At 54.3% G+C, this 17,089-nt stretch overlaps 1 protein-coding gene across 2 annotated transcripts; it reads left to right on the top strand.

The window, feature by feature from the left end:
* The first annotated feature begins 165 nt into the window (after positions 1-165).
* On the top strand, positions 166-17,089 carry MMAB (metabolism of cobalamin associated B). 2 transcript variants are annotated; one of them, XM_004430118.3, is made up of 9 exons: positions 166-312; positions 3,026-3,087; positions 4,764-4,857; positions 7,350-7,407; positions 9,579-9,651; positions 9,904-10,001; positions 10,336-10,400; positions 12,073-12,132; positions 13,999-14,224. In XM_004430118.3, exons 1-9 carry the CDS (start codon positions 200-202, stop codon positions 14,096-14,098), a joined length of 723 nt encoding a protein of 240 aa, XP_004430175.1. In that variant the 5' UTR covers positions 166-199; the 3' UTR covers positions 14,099-14,224. The 2 variants fall into 2 exon arrangements, with proteins under 2 accessions (XP_004430175.1, XP_087280207.1); XM_087424081.1 differs by lacking the exon at positions 9,904-10,001 and having other exon boundaries at positions 13,999-17,089.

Raw genomic sequence — 17,089 nt, 5'->3', positions numbered from 1 at the left:
AGTCGTCACGGGTGTCCCCGCCCAGCCCCTTCAGTGAACCAATGGGAAACGAGTCCCTGGGAGTGTCCCGCCCTGGTGCGAGAGCCACGGGCCAATGGAAAATGGCGGCTGAGCGGTGGCGCGGCCGGCGGGAGGTGGAGTCACCCCGCGACCTGGACGGGAGCCTGGTGGGGTCAGCCCCCGACCCGCGGCCTGGCGCATGGCTGTGTGGGGCCTGGGAGGCCGCCTGGGCCTGCGCGGGTGTCTCGGGGCCAGCGGACTACGTCCCCGTTTCCAGAGCCGCGGCCCCCAGGGCGTGGATGACGGGGACAGGTGAGTGCCTGGCTGGGAGGGTAACTCCGACGCCTGCCGTGAATTGTGGCGTCGTCGCCATGGTTACGTCACACCGCTGTGAGGTCACTGCAGCAACCTCCAGGTGACGTCCTGTCTTAGTCGTGACGTCACCATGGCAACGTGGGCACCGTGGAAGCCAGAAACCAAGATTTCTTGGCACAAGACAAGTCGAATGAGGCCCAGCTGTCATCCATCAGGGCAGGGCATGTTCCGTGTGGGCCAGGAGGGCCATCTCGCCTGGCCTCACCATCAGAGGTGCCTCAATTCAGATTTTGACCTATCTCCAAAGCAGTGTATACCCTAAGACACAGAGATACACCCACGCGATCTAAAGATGGCTGTCATCACGTTCCTTGAAACTTGCACCCCATTCCCGGACCTCAGAACCTGTGGAGTACCATGGATTAATATACTTCATAGATCCAATAATTTAACCTTTGAATAACTTTGTAATGTCACATTTTAATTTTTTTTCTTTTAATTAGCTTTTTAATTGAGGTCACATTGGTTTATAACATTATGTGAATTTCAGGTGTACATCGTTACATTTTGACTTCTGTGTAGGCTACATCGTGTTTACCACCCAAGGTCTAGTTGCCATCTGTCACTGTACACATGTGCCCTTTTACCCTCCCCCCCTCATCCCTTCTCCTCTGGTAACCACCCGTCTATTCTCTGTGTCTGTGTGTATGTTTGTTGTTTTTATCTTCCACATATGAGTGAAATCATATGGTATTTGGCTTTCTCTGACTGACTTCGCTTAGCATAATGCCCTCACGTTCCATACATGTTATCACAAATGGCAAGATTTCCTTTTTTTTTTTTTTATAGCTGAGTAGTAGTCCATTGTGTATATACTCCACATCTTCTGTATCCATTCATCCACTGACGGGCAGTTAGGTTGCTTCCAAGTCTTGGCTATTGTGAATAATGCTGCAGTGAACATAGGGGTGCATATATCTTTTCAAATTTGTGTTTTCATATTCTCTGGATAAATACCCAGAAGTGGAATAGCTTTATCATATGGTAGTTCCATTTTTAATTTGTTGAGAAATCTCCATGCTGTTTTCCATTGTGGCTGCACCAGTTTGCATTCCAGCCAGTAGTGTACGGGGTTCCCTTCTCTCCACATCCTCTCCAACACTTGTTATTTCTTGTCTTGTTAACAATAGCCATTCTGGCGGGCGAGAGGTTACATCTCATTGTCGTTGATGTGCATTTCCCTAGTAATTAGTGATGTTGAACATCTTCTTGTGTGCCTGTTGGCCATCTGTATATCTTCTTCGGAAAAATGTTGAGATCCTCTGCCCATTTTTTGTTCAGGTTGTTTGTTTTTTTGTTGTTGAGTTGTATGAGTTCTTTATATATTTTGGATATTAACCCCTTATTGGCTATATGATTTGCAAGTATCTCCTCCCATTTATTGGGTTGTCTTTTCGTTTTGTTGATGGTTTCCTTTGCTGTGCAGAAGCTTTTTAGTCTGATGTAGTCCCATTTGTTTATTTTTTCTTTTGTTTCCCTTGCCTGAGTGGACGTGGTTTCAAAAAGATACTGCTGGGCCAGCCAGTAGCTTAGTGGTTAAGTTCGTGTGCTCTGCTTTGGCAGCCCGGGGTTTGCAGGTTCAAATCCCGGGTGCAAACAGATACACTGCTCATCAAGCCATGCTGTGGCGGTGTCCCACATACAAAATAGAGGAAAATGGGCACAGATGTTAGCTCAGGGCCAATCTTCCTCACCAAAAACAAAAAAGAAAAGATACTGGTAAGACTGAGGTTGAAGAGTGTACTGCCTATGTTTTCTTCTAGGAGTTTTATGGTTTCAGATCTTGTATTCAAGTTTTTAATCCATTTTGAGTTAATTTTTGTGTGTGGTGTAAGATAAAGTTCTACTTTCATTCTTTTGCATGTGGCTGTCCCGTTTTTCCCAGCACCATTTACTGAAGAGACTTTCCTTTCTCCGTTATATGTTCTTGGCTCCCCTGTCAAAAATTAGCTGTCCACAGAGTCACATTTTAATTTTGAGGTCTGTATTAAAGGTGTTATGTTGCTATTTGAAAATGCCAGGTTTTGAATGCTGTTTTGGCAATTTTTTATTTCTGAGTATATTTGGAGCCTCCAAGAAAGGAAGAGGGCCAGGTTTCTTTCCCTCAAAGAGGCCTGACTTGGTGGAGTAGAGGGTAAAGAGTTTGGGTAGGGTAGAGCTAAGAATTTGGGGCCTGAAGTAAGATGGTCTTGGGCATGAATCCCAGCCCTACCACTTCCTCCCTGGGTGACCTAGGGAGATGAGTCCCATCCTGTGAGCTACAGTTTCTTCAGCAGTAAAATGAACATCCTATGTAGTGCCTACCTTTGGGGCTGTGGGAAGAGTCTAGGGATAATTCTGGGAGATAATGCCAGTAATGCACACAGTGTAGGGACTGTGGAAAGTGACCGATAAATTCTTTCAGCACATAGTTATTGAGCAGTGCACTGCATTAGCTACTGTGCAGATACGGATGTGGGCAAGGCACAGCTTGGGAGCCCACAAAGGGCTTAAAGCTGAGAGGGATGGAGGAGATGTCAACAGAGATCCAAGCAGAGGGGGGTAAGTGTCGCCCATGAGGCTACGAGCAGCAAGCCGGGACCACTGAAGGAGGGGCCCCCATGTGTGAGCTATCCCCACTCACCACCTCTTGATGTCTCTTTCTCATTAGGCCACAGCCTTCCTCGAAGACACCCAACCTCCCCAAGATTTATACCAAAACAGGAGACAAAGGTAGGGTGGGGACAGATGAAAAATGCAAAGAAAGACATGGCCAACTTCATTTTAATGTTCCTCCAAATTCTTTGCAGCCATTAAAACGTATGTGACAAATGTACATCACCAAAATGTGATGTGAAATGAAAGATGCTCAAGATATAGTAAATGATAAAAGCAAGTTTTAGAACAATCCAAATAATTGGAATCTGTTTGGATAAAAGTGTGTGTGTGTGTGTGTGTGTGTGTGTGTGTGTGTGTGTGTGTGTGTGTGTGTGTGTGTGTGTGTGTGTGTGTGTGTGTGTGTGTTCAGATATGCATAGAATAGTCTGAAAGGTGACATCTTGGACTATTACCTGGGAGAGAGATTGAGCTGTGGGAGAGGGGAGTGAACAGAGGGCTTTCATTGTTTGCTGTACATACTTCTATTCTGTTATTTTTCGTAATGAGCATATATGGCTTTGATCATTTAACCAATACCAGAACGTAATGTTGTACAGAAAAAGTAAGATGCAGAAGAATATCTCATTGTGATATATTTTCTAAAGTTTAAAACCATGCAGATCACTAGTATATATTGTTTTCTGGGTATCAACTTACATAGTGAAAGTATAAAAACATTCATGCCACTGAACTGTACACTGAAAAGTGGTTGAAATGGTAAATTTTATGTTATGTATATATTATGTTACTACGCTAAAAAAAGAAAAGAAAATATGCAGAGGGTTGACAAACAGAAGGGAGTGTTGATGTCCTCCAGGGACAATCTAGTCAAGTAAAGCTGGGTCAGTTGGCTCCTGACAGCTGGGGAGAGGGCACACCATGGGACTGTGGGGCAGCTTAGGAAGAGGGTGCAGGAAAGGACTTTATAGGATTGGGCTTGTGTTAGGTGATCTGGGAGAGTTCGCGGAAGTGGGGCTTTGCTCTGGATCGGATGCTGTCAGGAGGCAGGGCTGATTCTGGGTATCTTAATCATTTTCATCTAGAAGGCGGGAGGGACAAACAGGGGCTCAAGCTATAGTCGATAAAGCAGTAGCAGTCACTCACGTTAGCCAGGAAGGGGGATGTGTGGTCGTTCTTATAATTTGGACAGCGTTCTCTGCTCAGACGTGATGACAGGGTGGTCTTCTTCTGGTCTGGGTCCGTCACAGTCAGAGCGTGGCCCGTCTGATGGCGTTCTGTGAAATCGTTTGTGTTCAGTAGGAGAACACCAGAGCCTGGCTGCTAGTGCCAGGCCAGTCCTGGCTGTGAAAGCAGGTCTTCTCTTTCTTGGTGGTTGGGGGAGAAAGGTGGGAAATGTGGCCTAGGCAGAGGACTTTGATTTCATGTGAAATATAATTGTAATATATACATAACAAGTACCTATATGTTTTATTTCTTGAGCAGGGTGGTTAGTACATGATTTTTAAGTTTAAAATAAAAGCATCTCAGGAAAGAAGTGAGGATAGTGGTTACCCTTGGGGGGCAGCCACTGAAAGGGAGTACACGGGGGCTTCTGGGGTGCTGGTCATTTTCTATGTCTGGATCTGGGTTCGGATCATAGAGCTATATGCAGTTAGTAGCAATTCATCAACTTGTCCACTTACAATTTGAGCACTTTTCTGTGTATATGTTATACTGCAAGTGGAAAGTTTTTTAAAAAGAGCATATCTGGAAAAAAATCTTAATTTGGGTGGCTAAACATTTCTTCACAGGGTTTTCAAGCACCTTCACTGGAGAAAGGAGACCCAAAGATGACCAAGTGTTTGAAGCCGTGGGAACTACAGATGAATTAAGTTCCGCCATTGGGTAAGGAAGTCGGGATGGGCCTTGAGGCTGAGTTTGAATTGGGCATTTGGAATGTGATTCATGCCACTCTCCGGGCACTGCTGGCTGGTCCCCGAGGCTGCCACCTTGTGATGAACCCGGAAGCACAGGGCATCTGGTCGGCACCGCAAGGCTGCCGGGCTGTGGATGCCTTTCCCTCTGCTCCTGCTCTGGCACGTGGAGCAGCCATGTGAAGCTGCCAGGCCCCTCCAGCCCCGGCTCCCTTGCTCTTGAGGTAAGTATGTGTGTGCCATGGAGGTGCACAGATTAAGTGAAAGAGGTGAGTTGAGCACAGAACACAGTGCATCAGATGCGATCCCCTTTGTAAGTCTTGTTTTTAAAATAAGCATTGACACAGCCAGAGCTTAAAAGATGGACTCAGGGAATCCACTGTAGTTTAGAAGGTGACTCAGTCAGGATCAGCCAGGCTGTGCCAACCCCAAACCTCATGGCTTACAATACCAAACGTGTCTTTCCTGCTCTTTCTTCAAGCCCTTGTGGGTTGAATGTGTCTCTGCTCCACATGAAATCATTGCGTGACTCAGGCTGGCAGGACAGCCTCTGTCTGGAACAATACCAGTAATTGTGGCAGAGAGAGATGAGATCACGGTAAAGCTCCCACTGGCTCTGAAAGCTTCCATGGAAGTGACACATCATGTCTGCTCACATTTCATTGGTCAGAGCCAGTCACGTGGACACGCCTGACAGCAGTGGGGTGGAAGGGGCAGCAAATATTTGAGAACAATGGCACAGTCCACCATGCTCAGCCGGCTGTTGACATTGACTGTGAGTGGCAGTTATCTCAAGTGCTGGTTCACGAGCTCTGACATGGCCCTGTGGGTGAAGGTCATGGGAATCAGCAGACCTGGGTTCAAATTCTCTACTGCTGCTGACTGGCCGTGTGACTTCAGGCAAATCACCTGGCCTCTCTGAGCCTCAGTTTCCTGTTCTGTCAAATGATCATAGTGATAGTATCCACCTCATTGGGTTCTTGTGAGGATTGAATGAGATAATTCCGTGTTTCAGGTTGTGGAGTGGGGAAGGCAGACACAAGATGAAGTGGGCAGAGGGAAGGGTAAGTGAGTTCTAGCATCAGCCATGTAGAATGAGCAAGTCAGCGAGCCATCATCTCACTTGACCTGGGGCAGGAGATTGGGGAAACCTCGATTGTGGATTCTTCCATTGTCGGATAGTGATCCAGCATCTCTGTGTGCCAGGCGCTGCTAAGCAGAGAGCCTCGGCCCTGCCTTCGTGGAGCCCACAGTCTAGGGAGTCAGGAGAGCAGATGGACACTAAAGGGGCACCTATAAGGGGTGGGAGCTGGGATGGAGCAAGCACGAGGAGGGGCCTACAACTCGCCTCCATCATGGGAACATCCTCAGTGAGCAGACATTTGAACACCTACTATGTGCCAGGCACGAGGCATAGTGCTGTGATGAAGAGAGACTGTGTCCTGGCCTGCGTGGTCCTTCCTTGCAGTCCAGCGGGGAAGACCAACACTAGACAATGAATTACATGTTCGTTTATTTCGTTCTGGTTGTAAGATGGCCTGGGAAGATGCACTGGTGGTTCTTCATTTGCCCTTTCAAAGCCACTCTGCACCCTTCTCTTTGCCTCTGTGCCCTTTGTCACCTGCTGACCGTTTCACCCCATTCCCTTGTCCTCTGGCTTTCGGGTGGGTCCAGCCAGTGGGAGGCACCAGCAGGAGATGGCACAGTGGTGCAGAGAGGCGTGGGAGTGTTTATTACCCATCCCCAGCTGAGTGTGGCTCTGCTGGTAGCTGGACTTTGCACCTACTCTCTCCCGGCTGGCAGTGGCCCCCACTGAGAACCCAGCTCTCTCCAGGGTTGGTAGCACCCTGAGCCTCCCTTGCCCCTTGAGGCTCCTGCTTTTGCTAGTCTTTGCCATCCACTGTCAGTTCCCATAACTCTTCCCACACCTCTGTGAATAGTCCCTTCTCGAAGCTTTCCCCGGGAACCCTTCAAATGCACTACCGTCTCTTCCCTGCTAGGACCCTGACTTCACTTCCCTGCCACCTTACCTGAGAACTCCTACTCAGCCTTCAAAGTCCCACCTCCAGCATCACTTCCTCCAGGAAGCCCTCCCTGAACCGTAGCCGAGGCCAAGTTTCCCAGGACTCTCACCCTTCCTTCAGAGCACTGACCTCAGATTGAAACTGCATCTTCAGTCATGTGACATCCGATTCACGTCTCCCTCTCCTTATGAACAGAGCCTGTGTTGCTTCTGCTCACGACTGAATTGCCTGGACCTGGCCAGAGTAGGCACTGGAAAAGGAATTGTTGACTGGATGAGCAATGATTACAGGAAAAGGCATTTTGAGAAACAAGTAGCCTTACCCAAATGGAAGGTCATGACATTCTTATTGTCAGCAAGAAAAATAACACCATGGCTGTTATAACTCCGTGGCCTGGGGATGTTACATTAGAGGCACATTCTTTTCTTTTTCCTCATAGGTTTGCTATAGAATTAATTGCGGAAAAAGGGCACCCATTTGCTGAAGAGCTTCAGAAAGTGAGTAACATTGGCTCACCCCAAATTGGGATTTTTCATCCCCGAGGCCTGGTGGCCGTAACTGGATTTGCCATCCGATCGTTACTTCCTTTCTGTGTCACCTGGAGCTAGTCACGCTCCCTCTGAGAGCCTCAGTTTCTCCATCTGTAATGTGGGGACATTCAGAGCTGATCCTCCCTCACAGGCGAGTGGTGAGGATTACACTACGGGGGAAATGGAGAAAGCGGTGGTCTTAACCCAGCGATACAGGGGATGTATGGGGATGTTTTCTGGTTGTCACAGCTGGGGGTGGGGGTGCCACTGGGACCTAGTGGGTAGAGGCCAGGGATGCTGCTACATGTCCTACAACGCACAGGATAGCCCCCAAACGGAGAATGACCTGGCCCCAGCTGTCGGTAGCCCTGTGGTTGGGAAACCCCAGAAGGCCAGCTGCAGTAAGCCCTCAGCCGGGGGGCTGATGGTTATTAGTGTTACTGCTCTGTTCCTCAAGAAGCAGTGGGTGCTCGGACCCACAGAGAGGACTTCAGAAATGGCGACAGGGACTCCCCCGCAGAACACGCAGGGCGGGTCCAGGGTTTCCGTCTCCATGGTGACCTGAGTCTTTAGAAGCTGCTCCAGTCAGGCTCTGGGAGCAGACGGAGGGCAGTGAGGGGGCTGCAGAGGGTGGAAGGCCTCACCTGCTGGAACATTCTGTGAACGAGGCACCTCCTGTGTGATGGAGGATGGTTTCCAGCCTCGTCATGAGGAACCGTTCACGCCCACAGTGGTCATTTGTGTGCCTGTCTCTGAGCGGGGTTTGAGAGGGCAAAGGGGCAGTGATGTGATGAGCCCTGTGCTTTAGGCCCCGTCCTGGGTCCAGCTTCAACATCACCTCCTCCAGGGCCTTCCCGGCCACCCCGCCTCTCGCTGAGTTAGGTGCCTCTCCAGGTTTCCACAGCTGCGCTTCCGCCTCTGGCAACAGGCATCACACAGGTGTTAAACCTCGGTGTCCTCAGGCTGGACACCCTGAGGGCACAGACTGTGGCTTGTACACTTGGGCGCCCAGCCTGGCCCCAGGGCTGCGCCCCGGGCCTGGGGAGGAGAGCCAGGCCACCCGTTCACGGCTCTCCTCGCGTCACCCCACTTGATCCTCGCAGAAGCCCAGGAGGTGAGGTTAACGTCCACGTTTTAGAGGGGGCAAGACTGAGGCTCAGACAGGGCCGCCTGCCCGATACCCCACAGCCAGGAATCAGCAGAGCTGGGATCCGATTCTCAGACTGGGCCAACTCGCTGCAGCCCTGGGGGTAACTGCTGCGGCTGGCCAGCCAGTGGGGTAGTATTGTCACTCCCCTTCCACCAGGCCACAGAGACACCACGCGCTCAAGGAGCTCGCCCAAGTTCTGCCGGTTGGGGGCCCAGGGAGGGGTCGAGTCCACTGCTGGGCGGGCAGCCTCTGCTCTCCCCTGCCGTGTCCTCCTCCTGGCACGGTCACAGTGGCCATCTTACCAGAGCTCACAGACCTCCACCCGCTCCGAGCCTGCCATCCAGCTCCAGTGGACCCTGGCTGGGCACAGTCGGGCAGTGTTGGTGGGTCTCATTGGCAGGGGAGCCCGTTGGTCATTTGTCACACGGGCCTGGAGTCCTTTCAGCAGAGCTTCACAGGCACCTCTGTTCCAAGCCAGCCCGCTCCCTCCCACCCCTCACGTAGAGCACAGGCCTCACCCAGCCGTGCTTCCTGCCCCGACCACTCCACAGGCCTCAGCTGACCGTGTTCTCACGGCTCCTTGTCCTTTATAGTGTAGAAAGCACGGTCACGTTTGCTCTCTCGGCCCAGCTGTTACAGTTTAGAGAAAAGAAGAAACCTCACAGGGCCCAGGCGCGTGGGAGACGAGGATCGGGGCAAGAAGATTCCTCCTGACCATCGCTGGGCGCTTGATGCCCATCGCCTGCGTAACCCAGATGTCCCCAAAGGAGCCAGAGCCCCTCTCAACAGGGCCGCTGTGCTGAAGGTTCAGACAGTTTGCTGATTAGCCTTTAAATGCCAGCTAATGAAAGCTTCTGACAGTCCCCAACCGGCCAGCCCCCGCATGCCTCGTGGGCATGTCGGGTCCACCTATGCCCCTGGAATCACGTCATCCCCGCGTGGCCCGCCATGAACAGACCTTCATTCGTGCCTTCTCTCGCTTCCCCAGGTCCAGTGCTCGCTGCAGGACATTGGCTCTGCCCTGGCGACACCGCACTCCTCGGCCCGGGAGGCTCACTTAAGTAATTCTCTCTCTGAACCCGCTGTGTGTGCTCAGAGGGCCCTGAGGGGGCCTGGGCCCAAGCGGGGAACTCTCTCCTGGGTGTCACCTGGGACCCCTGTTGGCCTGGCCTGTAGACCCTGAGAGGGAAGCCACCTCCCAGGCCAGTGAGCCGTTTGCGGGCACTGGGCAGGAGGACGTGGGGGCGGTTGCCCTGGGGATCTGGCGGGTGATGGGCCTCATGGCAGTGTCCTTCTGCTCCTTGACTCCGCAGAACACGCTGCATTCGGGGCGGGGCCCGTCCTGGAGCTGGAGCAGTGGATCGACAAGTACTCCAGCCAGCTCCCCCCTCTCACGGCTTTCATTCTGCCTGTAGGTACTGGGCCGCCTCCACCTGGGGGTGGCTGCAGGCCGAGTGTCCTGACAAAAACACACGGGCGTTGAATAAGTCCCCCTCCTTAATTTTTAACAGTGACAGAAGCTGTCCCCCAGGCCCCTCCAGACCCTCGCTGGTCCCTCCCCAGCCCTGCCTACTGTGGAGGGGGATGCCCAGTGGGTGGGCCTCGGTAGGGCCCCTGGAGGCAGAACACTGCCCGTTGGGGGCGGGGCCTGCGGATCCAGCCGTCCGAGGCGCTCCCTGTCTGCACTGGGCACGCCGCCCACCCCACTGCTCCGCCAACGCCCGCTTTCTGCTTTCTCCTTCCAGTCGGGAGGCAAGAGCAGCTCGGCGCTGCATCTCTGTCGGGCCGTGTGCCGCCGAGCGGAGAGACGGTAAGGGGCCCGAGAGGGAGAGGGAGCCTGGTCGGAGCAGGGCAGGCCAGCGGGTCGGCTGCGTGCCACCCAGCCCCTCGTCCGCAGGCCTCTCGGCACCTTCACCGTGCCAGGCGCACTCCAGGCCAGACCGGGGCCCTGTCCTCAGAGCCTACGTTGTGGAGGGGGGACAGTGACCACGACCAGACAGATGACAGGTGGTGTAACTGCACATCCAGATCAGAGCTGGTGGAGAAACAAGCAGTTACCAGGGGACAGGGTGGGGGAGGCCCTGGTGGGCTTGGCGGGTTACTTGTAATTATAACACTCACATGGCATGACCTTCAAAAGGGGGTTCAGTGAAAATCCTCCCTCCCCAGGCCCAGCTCCCCGCTCCTGGCGGGTAATGTAGATGGGCCGGGCTGTCACGGGACAAGGGCTGTGAGGGGCTGTGCTCAGCCCGCGTGCCCCAGCCTGGGAGTGGGCACCGGGATGGTCTCTCCCAGTCACGCTGTGTCAGCCAAGAGTTGGTGGACGGGGGACAAGAGGGGCTGGGATATAGTGTCCAGGGCAAGGGGACAGCAAGGGCAGAGGCAGCAGTCTGCATTGAAGGGACAGAAAGGAGCCCAGGTGTCTGGATCTGGCGTGAGGGGGCGTGGGGCCCGAGGCCAGAGGCTGAGCCGAGGGGTCTGTCTGCCTTTATCCTGGGAGCAGCAGGAGGCCATTGGTGGGTTTTAGGCCATGGGTGACATGGAGGGACCCGGAGGGACCCACATGGCTGTGGGCGGCTCAGGTGGAAGCTGTCAGCAGACCAATCACCGCTGCCCCAACCCCCACAAGTCAGAGTCAGGGAGAGGAGGGACCCCCAAAAGCTACTGGCGGCCTTTTTGAGGAAACTTGAAAAGAGTAATTGGGAAATCTCCACGTACACCGCCCATAGACCAGGGTGTCACCCAGCTTTACAGAGAAATGGAAATAACGCCCTGCTTTGATGCAACAGGCAGGAGAGTGCCAGGCACTTCATGTTCATTGTTTCATTGATTCCTCACGATAACCTTGGGAGAGAGGTGGTGGCAGCCCCCACTTTACAGGAGTCAGGAAACGGGGGCTCAGAGAGGTGACATCGTGGCCAGGGCCACCCAAGTGGTCCATGGCAGAGTTGAGATATGAGGACCAGGTCTTCCTGGTCCAAACCTGAGCTCCGCCCACCGCCCCCCTCCTAACGGATTCATCCTCATGAAAGGCTCTTGGGCCCCAGTGGTTCCTAAAGGGATCCTGGAAGAGCTTCGGCTTTACAGGAAAAAGTAGTCATTTGTACAAAGCCATCCACATCAGCAAGGCTCAGAGACAGCCCACAGGCCCAGCAGTGGGAATGGCCACGCAGAGGATGGGTCCTCAGGACACCAGATGAGGAGATGGAGACGTGCCGGTGGGACACCACCGGGTGCAAAGCCCTTGGGTGGTGGACGCACACCCGTCTCCCAGCAAGGGCTATGCAGCAGAGGTGACGTGCACGGAGGGCCGCGCATGGTGCTTGGCAGACAGCAGTCCCCTGTCTAGAATGTCTGCACACGGACCGCAAGAGCACCCGTCAGGCTGAGCGGGCTGCGGAGTGCTGGCTTGGGACGCGGCCGGGCCCCACGGTGTGCTGACCCTGTGGTGCAGTGTGATGCTGTGTTTCCTCCCCCTGCAGCGTGGTGCCTCTTGTCCAGATGGGCGAGACGGATGCAAACGTGGCCAAGTTCTTAAACAGGTAGGTGGATGGAATTTGGAGTCTCTCTCCTCTGGAAACTAGGCGGTTGTGGGAAGTAACAAAGGAACGGGCCTCACTTGCTCGTTCACTTTGTGTTCACTGAGGGTCTGCTGGGTGCCAACACTGTGCAGGCACAGGATACAGCCGAGAACGGGATGGGTGCCGTCCCTGTCCCTAGTGAGGTGCGGACCTTGCCGGGAGAGGCTGCTATGAAACCAGCAAAGAAAAACATGAGAACAACGCAGCCATGCAGTAGCAGGGGGCCTGCCTTGAGGCTGGGTAACCGGGCAGGCCATGTAAGGAATCGTGGTGACTGACCAGGGAGCCCAGGTAGGAGTCAGGCCCTCTCAGTCCCCTCCCTGCCAGGCCCTGGGGCCGTGTGAACTGCGAGGAGACAGCCAGGCAGAGCCAGCTCTGGACCATCAGTGCAGGCCCCAGTGGGCGGGGCTGGTCAGCCTCCGCGGCCAGGCCCACAGCTGGCCCACGGCCTGCTCCACCGGATTCCCGTCCAGCCTTGGCTCATGCAGTTCCAGTGTGGGCAAGGCCAAGGCCCAGGGGCAGGCCGAGAGCTGGGGGACCCCTGGGAGCTGTCCTGGGGTGTCCAGAAAGTGACCTCACAGCCAGGGTCTGGTCTGGTCCCTTACTGTGGATACTTTCCCGCTGGGACATGGCCTGGGCTCCATTCCTCCTGGGAGGGGAGTGGGCCTGAGGGGAGTGAGGAACACTCCATTGGTCGTCAGAGCAGCGACCCCAGGGAGCCCTGACAGTCCTGTTGCGTTGTGGGGCCCAGTCAATGCCTTCCCTCAGCAAGGAAGGCGTCACTGCCCTGCAGGAGCACACGGTCCAGGAGGAGGAGACACCCAGAGCAGAATCTCTTCCACTGCCCCCTACTCCAGAGGGACAGCAGGGGGCCACCAGGCATTAGGAGGAGGAGGACCTGATCCCAGGGGCGGCATGGGCTGGGGAAGCTTCCAGCAGGACCTGGCATGGAGTTGGCCTCAGAGGGTAGGAGTGGGCAGGGAGAGATGGAGACGGGTGGTGGTCGGTGCTGGGCATGGAAACAAGGCCAGGTGGGGGACAGCCGAGAGGTGGACAGCTTCCTGACCGCACGGCAGCACCTCAAGGGCAGGCTCGTGCCTCCTCTTGTATTTCTTGCCACCGCACCCCTGCGCAGAGGCCCCATCACTGGTGGGTCAGAGAAAGAAGGGAGAGAGGGACTGTGGTCTAGCCACTAGAGTACTCCAGGCCAGAGCTTCTCAACTCGGACTTCTGGCACTGTCTGCAGACATGTTTTGTTGTCATAGTTGGGTGGGGGTGCTGTTGGCGTCGAGTGGGTGGAGGCCAGGAGTGCTGCTTAGTGTCCTACAATGCACAGAGAAGCCCCCTCTGCCCCACCACAAAGAATAATCCAGAATGTCGGCAGTGCCGAGGTTGAGATTCTACTCAGAGTGGGGTCCTCGGACCTGCAGTGCATCATCACCGGGGTGCCGTCCAGCCCTCCTGAATCAGCATTTGCACCTCCCCCTGATCCCCCAGTGACCGTGTGCACGCTCCAGCATGGCAGGTGCAGAAGCCAGCCCAGGGAGTGGCCCAAAGTCACCAGCCCTGTGAGGTCAGGCGGGGAGAGTGGCCTCGTCCTGCAGGAGCCGCCCCAGCCCTGGCACCAGGTTGGGCGCGTGGCTCTCACAGAAGCTGGCCTCGAGAGCCACCCATCGAGCCCAAGTTAGCTGAGCACCCGCTGTCCCGCCTGGTGCTACTGGGCGTGCGTGACTTATATTTCCTCCTTGAAGGCTAATGTGGGAAGGACCCAGTTAGCATTGATCTCCCCTTTCAACTCATTCCGTTTGCTTCTCTCTGCTCCTCCAGACTCAGCGACTATCTCTTCACGGTAGCCAGATACGCAGCCATGAAGGAGGGGAATCAAGAAAAAATATACAAGAAAAACGACCCGGTGGACCAAGCCTGAGGCACTTGGCAATAATGGAAAGGGGGGTTTGTAGACCCCTCCGTGGTGACCACGGTGAAGAGAAGAGGCTGCCCTTTGGTGCTCTGGTCGCCGCCGGTCTCCCCGGAGGGGCTGGGAGCTGGTCTTCTGTGCAGACTGGCTTCCTCTCAGACCCCTCCCTTCCCTCAGGGAGCTGTGGCTGCGTCAGGATTCGGCCCGGCTCTCCCTGGTCTTAGAGGAGTGGGAGGAATTCAGCATTGCAGATGAGAAAGGTGAAGTGATTGTTGCGATGAGGGGGCACGCAGGAAAAAAAATAAAAGTGAGAAAGGCTTGAGCCGTGTGCGTGTGCCCTTCCACTGCTGGCTCAGGTTGCGCAAGGATTTGGAGTGGTACCAGAGGCCCTTGGAAATGTCATTGTGATTTACCTGTGCCAAAGGGGCTTTAAATGTCACATTTACAAAGGGGAAGGCAGACAGGATTTGGAAGTGTTGGCACCTCTGAGCCGCCCATCGCCGCCCAAGTGGTGGGGGGCAGGATGGCTGCAGATTGACAGGCGAGGCCTCGGAAACACTGGACTCAGATTAAAGTGTGCATGGCGGGGTGCAGCCTGGAGAATCCTCTCTTGGAGGGGAGTCTTCCCCCATCTAGGGCCGGAGACCCTGGTGAGAGGACCACCACCGCTTCCAGGAGGCCACGTCCTGCCCAGGAGGGTGGCGTCAAGGGTCTGAGGTGGAGGGTATTCTGCTGGAGACAATAAGATCTCCAGTTTCCGGTGAGGCTGACACAGGCCGACTTATTTCTCTGATGCTGCACTTGGCTAGTTTGTGCCTCTGAGATGGGGGCCGCGGCTGTATTTTATTTCACTTGTCAGCACTGCTCCCTCCCGCTGTGAAACGACACTGTCACTGCCAGCTGTGTCCTTGGGAAGGGAGATATTGATGAAGGGCGAGGAGACAGCCCTGAGAACCTGAAGATTCCAGCTGCTAATTGCAGGAAATGACTGCGGAAGGGCAGCCTGCTGCTAACCGTCAGGGCGGAGATGCCTGGTGAACTCGATTCAGCACTCGGTCAGTGACCTGCTTAGCCGGCGGCCCCAGCCGGGCGGGAAGGCCGCTCACTCCGGCTGTCCTTGTGGCAAGTCAGCCGACATTCAAGTGATCAGTTCCTGCATATTTTTGCTGTCATTCTTACCACCTCGCCTGCTAATTTTGCTGGAGGAACAGGTGCATTTCATCCCTCCTGGGTCATTTCCTTCCTGGCAGGCGGTGGTGGCACAGTGGCTGAGATGCAACTGACCGTGAGTGAGAGTGGAAACCCACCAGGAAGTGGCCGCGTCCAGCGCCTCCCCCGCCTGGCCCAGTGGTCAGCGCCAGGGCTGAACTGGAAACAGCAGAAGCACCAGCACAGGTGGTTAACTGCGGTGCAGGCGCCCGGCCGGGCCAGGGAGGAGTCGGTCCCAAGGGCTTGCAGCAAATTGCTTCATTCACTCAATTCTGCCCACTCCTCAAAACCTTCAGGAAGGAGCAGGACGTTTATAATGAAACAACAGTCCCACACTCCTCGCCACGGTAGAACATATCCCACATGGACGGAGAGAAGCTCTTTGAGTCAATACAGCGTCCTAAAGTGACCTTTGAAACAAGGAGGTTGCCTGTTGCCAAATCCTGCTGGGGGGGGCTGTCTCAGGCCCGGTGCTAACCTAGGTTCCCAGGCCCGGCCTCTGCGTCCTCCTTTTCACCTGCAAACGTTCCCCTAGACCGGCCCAGGGGCAGGGCAGACTCGACAGCTCTGGAGGTGTCTCCTGGGCCGCCAACCTGGGAAGAACGGAGAAGCCTGCTCTGGGGGCCCAGAGGATGGGGTGGTTTGAAACGTTTGCTCTTCTGCAGGGCCTTCAGAAGCCATGTTGGAGCCTGAGGCAGAGGAGAACGCGTACCCCTGTGTACACTTCTCAGAATATCCTCCCACAGCTTGAACCCAGTGGGACAAGTTAATGAAAGCACCACAATCAAACCATGTGACTGTATAGAGCACATGTCGCCCAGCTTGTTTGCACTCCACCATCAACCCTGGGAAATGATGGTCCCCACTGCAGGGTGACACAGGGTCCAGGAGCAAACAGCAGGCTGCTTTATTTAAAACTCACACCTTGCCGACATAGATTTTTTTGCATAATTTTGATTTTTTAAAATATTGCATGAAAATATTATTTATCTTGCTTCCTGGGCTTTTTGGCAATCCCATACATTTTGCACCCAAGAAAGTGCCTCCCTGCCTCGCCCTAGTCTGGGTCCAGGTCTCGGGAACGCATTTAGCACCATTGCCAGAGATGGGCTGGGGGTTGGCTGTTCCATTGGAGAGCGCCCCTCCATAATGGTAACGCCAGCCAGCGTCGTGAAAGGGCTGCTCTGCGCCAGACCCTGAGCCGGGGGCCCCACAGACACTGTCTCAGTCACACCTCACCGCAGCCCTGAGACAGGCGCTCTCTGTGGACTCTTCTTGGCAGGTGAGGAAACTGAGGCTCAGGGGAACCAACTTGTCTCGGAGTCAGTGGCAAGAATTGGGCCCAGGACGTGGCCTTGTGACCCCTGGCCCAGTGCTCCTCGCCTCCCCCCACTGCCACCTGATGTCATTTTCATTACGACCTGGGCCGCTGAGAACAATGTCAGACATTAATAGATTCCGCTGTCTCATTTCTCAACCTAGTTTCCCTTAACTGAGGTTTCATGGCTATTGTTAATGTGCATTTTTCACCGAGTAATTTCCACAGCCCCAACTTGTAACACATCCCAATGACAAACGTCCCCGGTTCCGAATCTCACGTCAGCTGCAATGTCACCCTCGCCCTCTCCCCGACACCTGCCTCCGACAGCCCGTCCAGTTTTATGATCACTCTGTCCCAGTTATCACTACTGAACCTTTAAGAATCCAGACGCATTTCAAGTTTAATTGAATAAAATTCTCTGTATAATAAATTCCGCATGAATGCAACATAAATCTGTGCCTGGAAGGATT

The sequence above is a fragment of the Ceratotherium simum genome, chromosome 35, assembly GCF_057802395.1.
Source record: "Ceratotherium simum simum isolate JZ-2026a chromosome 35, ASM5780239v1, whole genome shotgun sequence".
NCBI classification, from domain to species: Eukaryota; Metazoa; Chordata; class Mammalia; order Perissodactyla; family Rhinocerotidae; genus Ceratotherium; species Ceratotherium simum.
This window is presented reverse-complemented; position numbering and strand designations above follow the sequence as displayed.

Bases quoted from the DNA above. Each gene is read 5' to 3' on its own strand.
- MMAB (XM_087424081.1), top strand. From the start codon at position 200: ATGGCTGTGTGGGGCCTGGGAGGCCGCCTGGGCCTGCGCGGGTGTCTC. The intron at 9,652-10,335 runs GTAATTCTCTCT...TTCTCCTTCCAG, and splicing joins GGCCCGGGAGGCTCACTTAA to TCGGGAGGCAAGAGCAGCTC. The intron at 10,401-12,072 runs GTAAGGGGCCCG...CTCCCCCTGCAG, and splicing joins TGCCGCCGAGCGGAGAGACG to CGTGGTGCCTCTTGTCCAGA.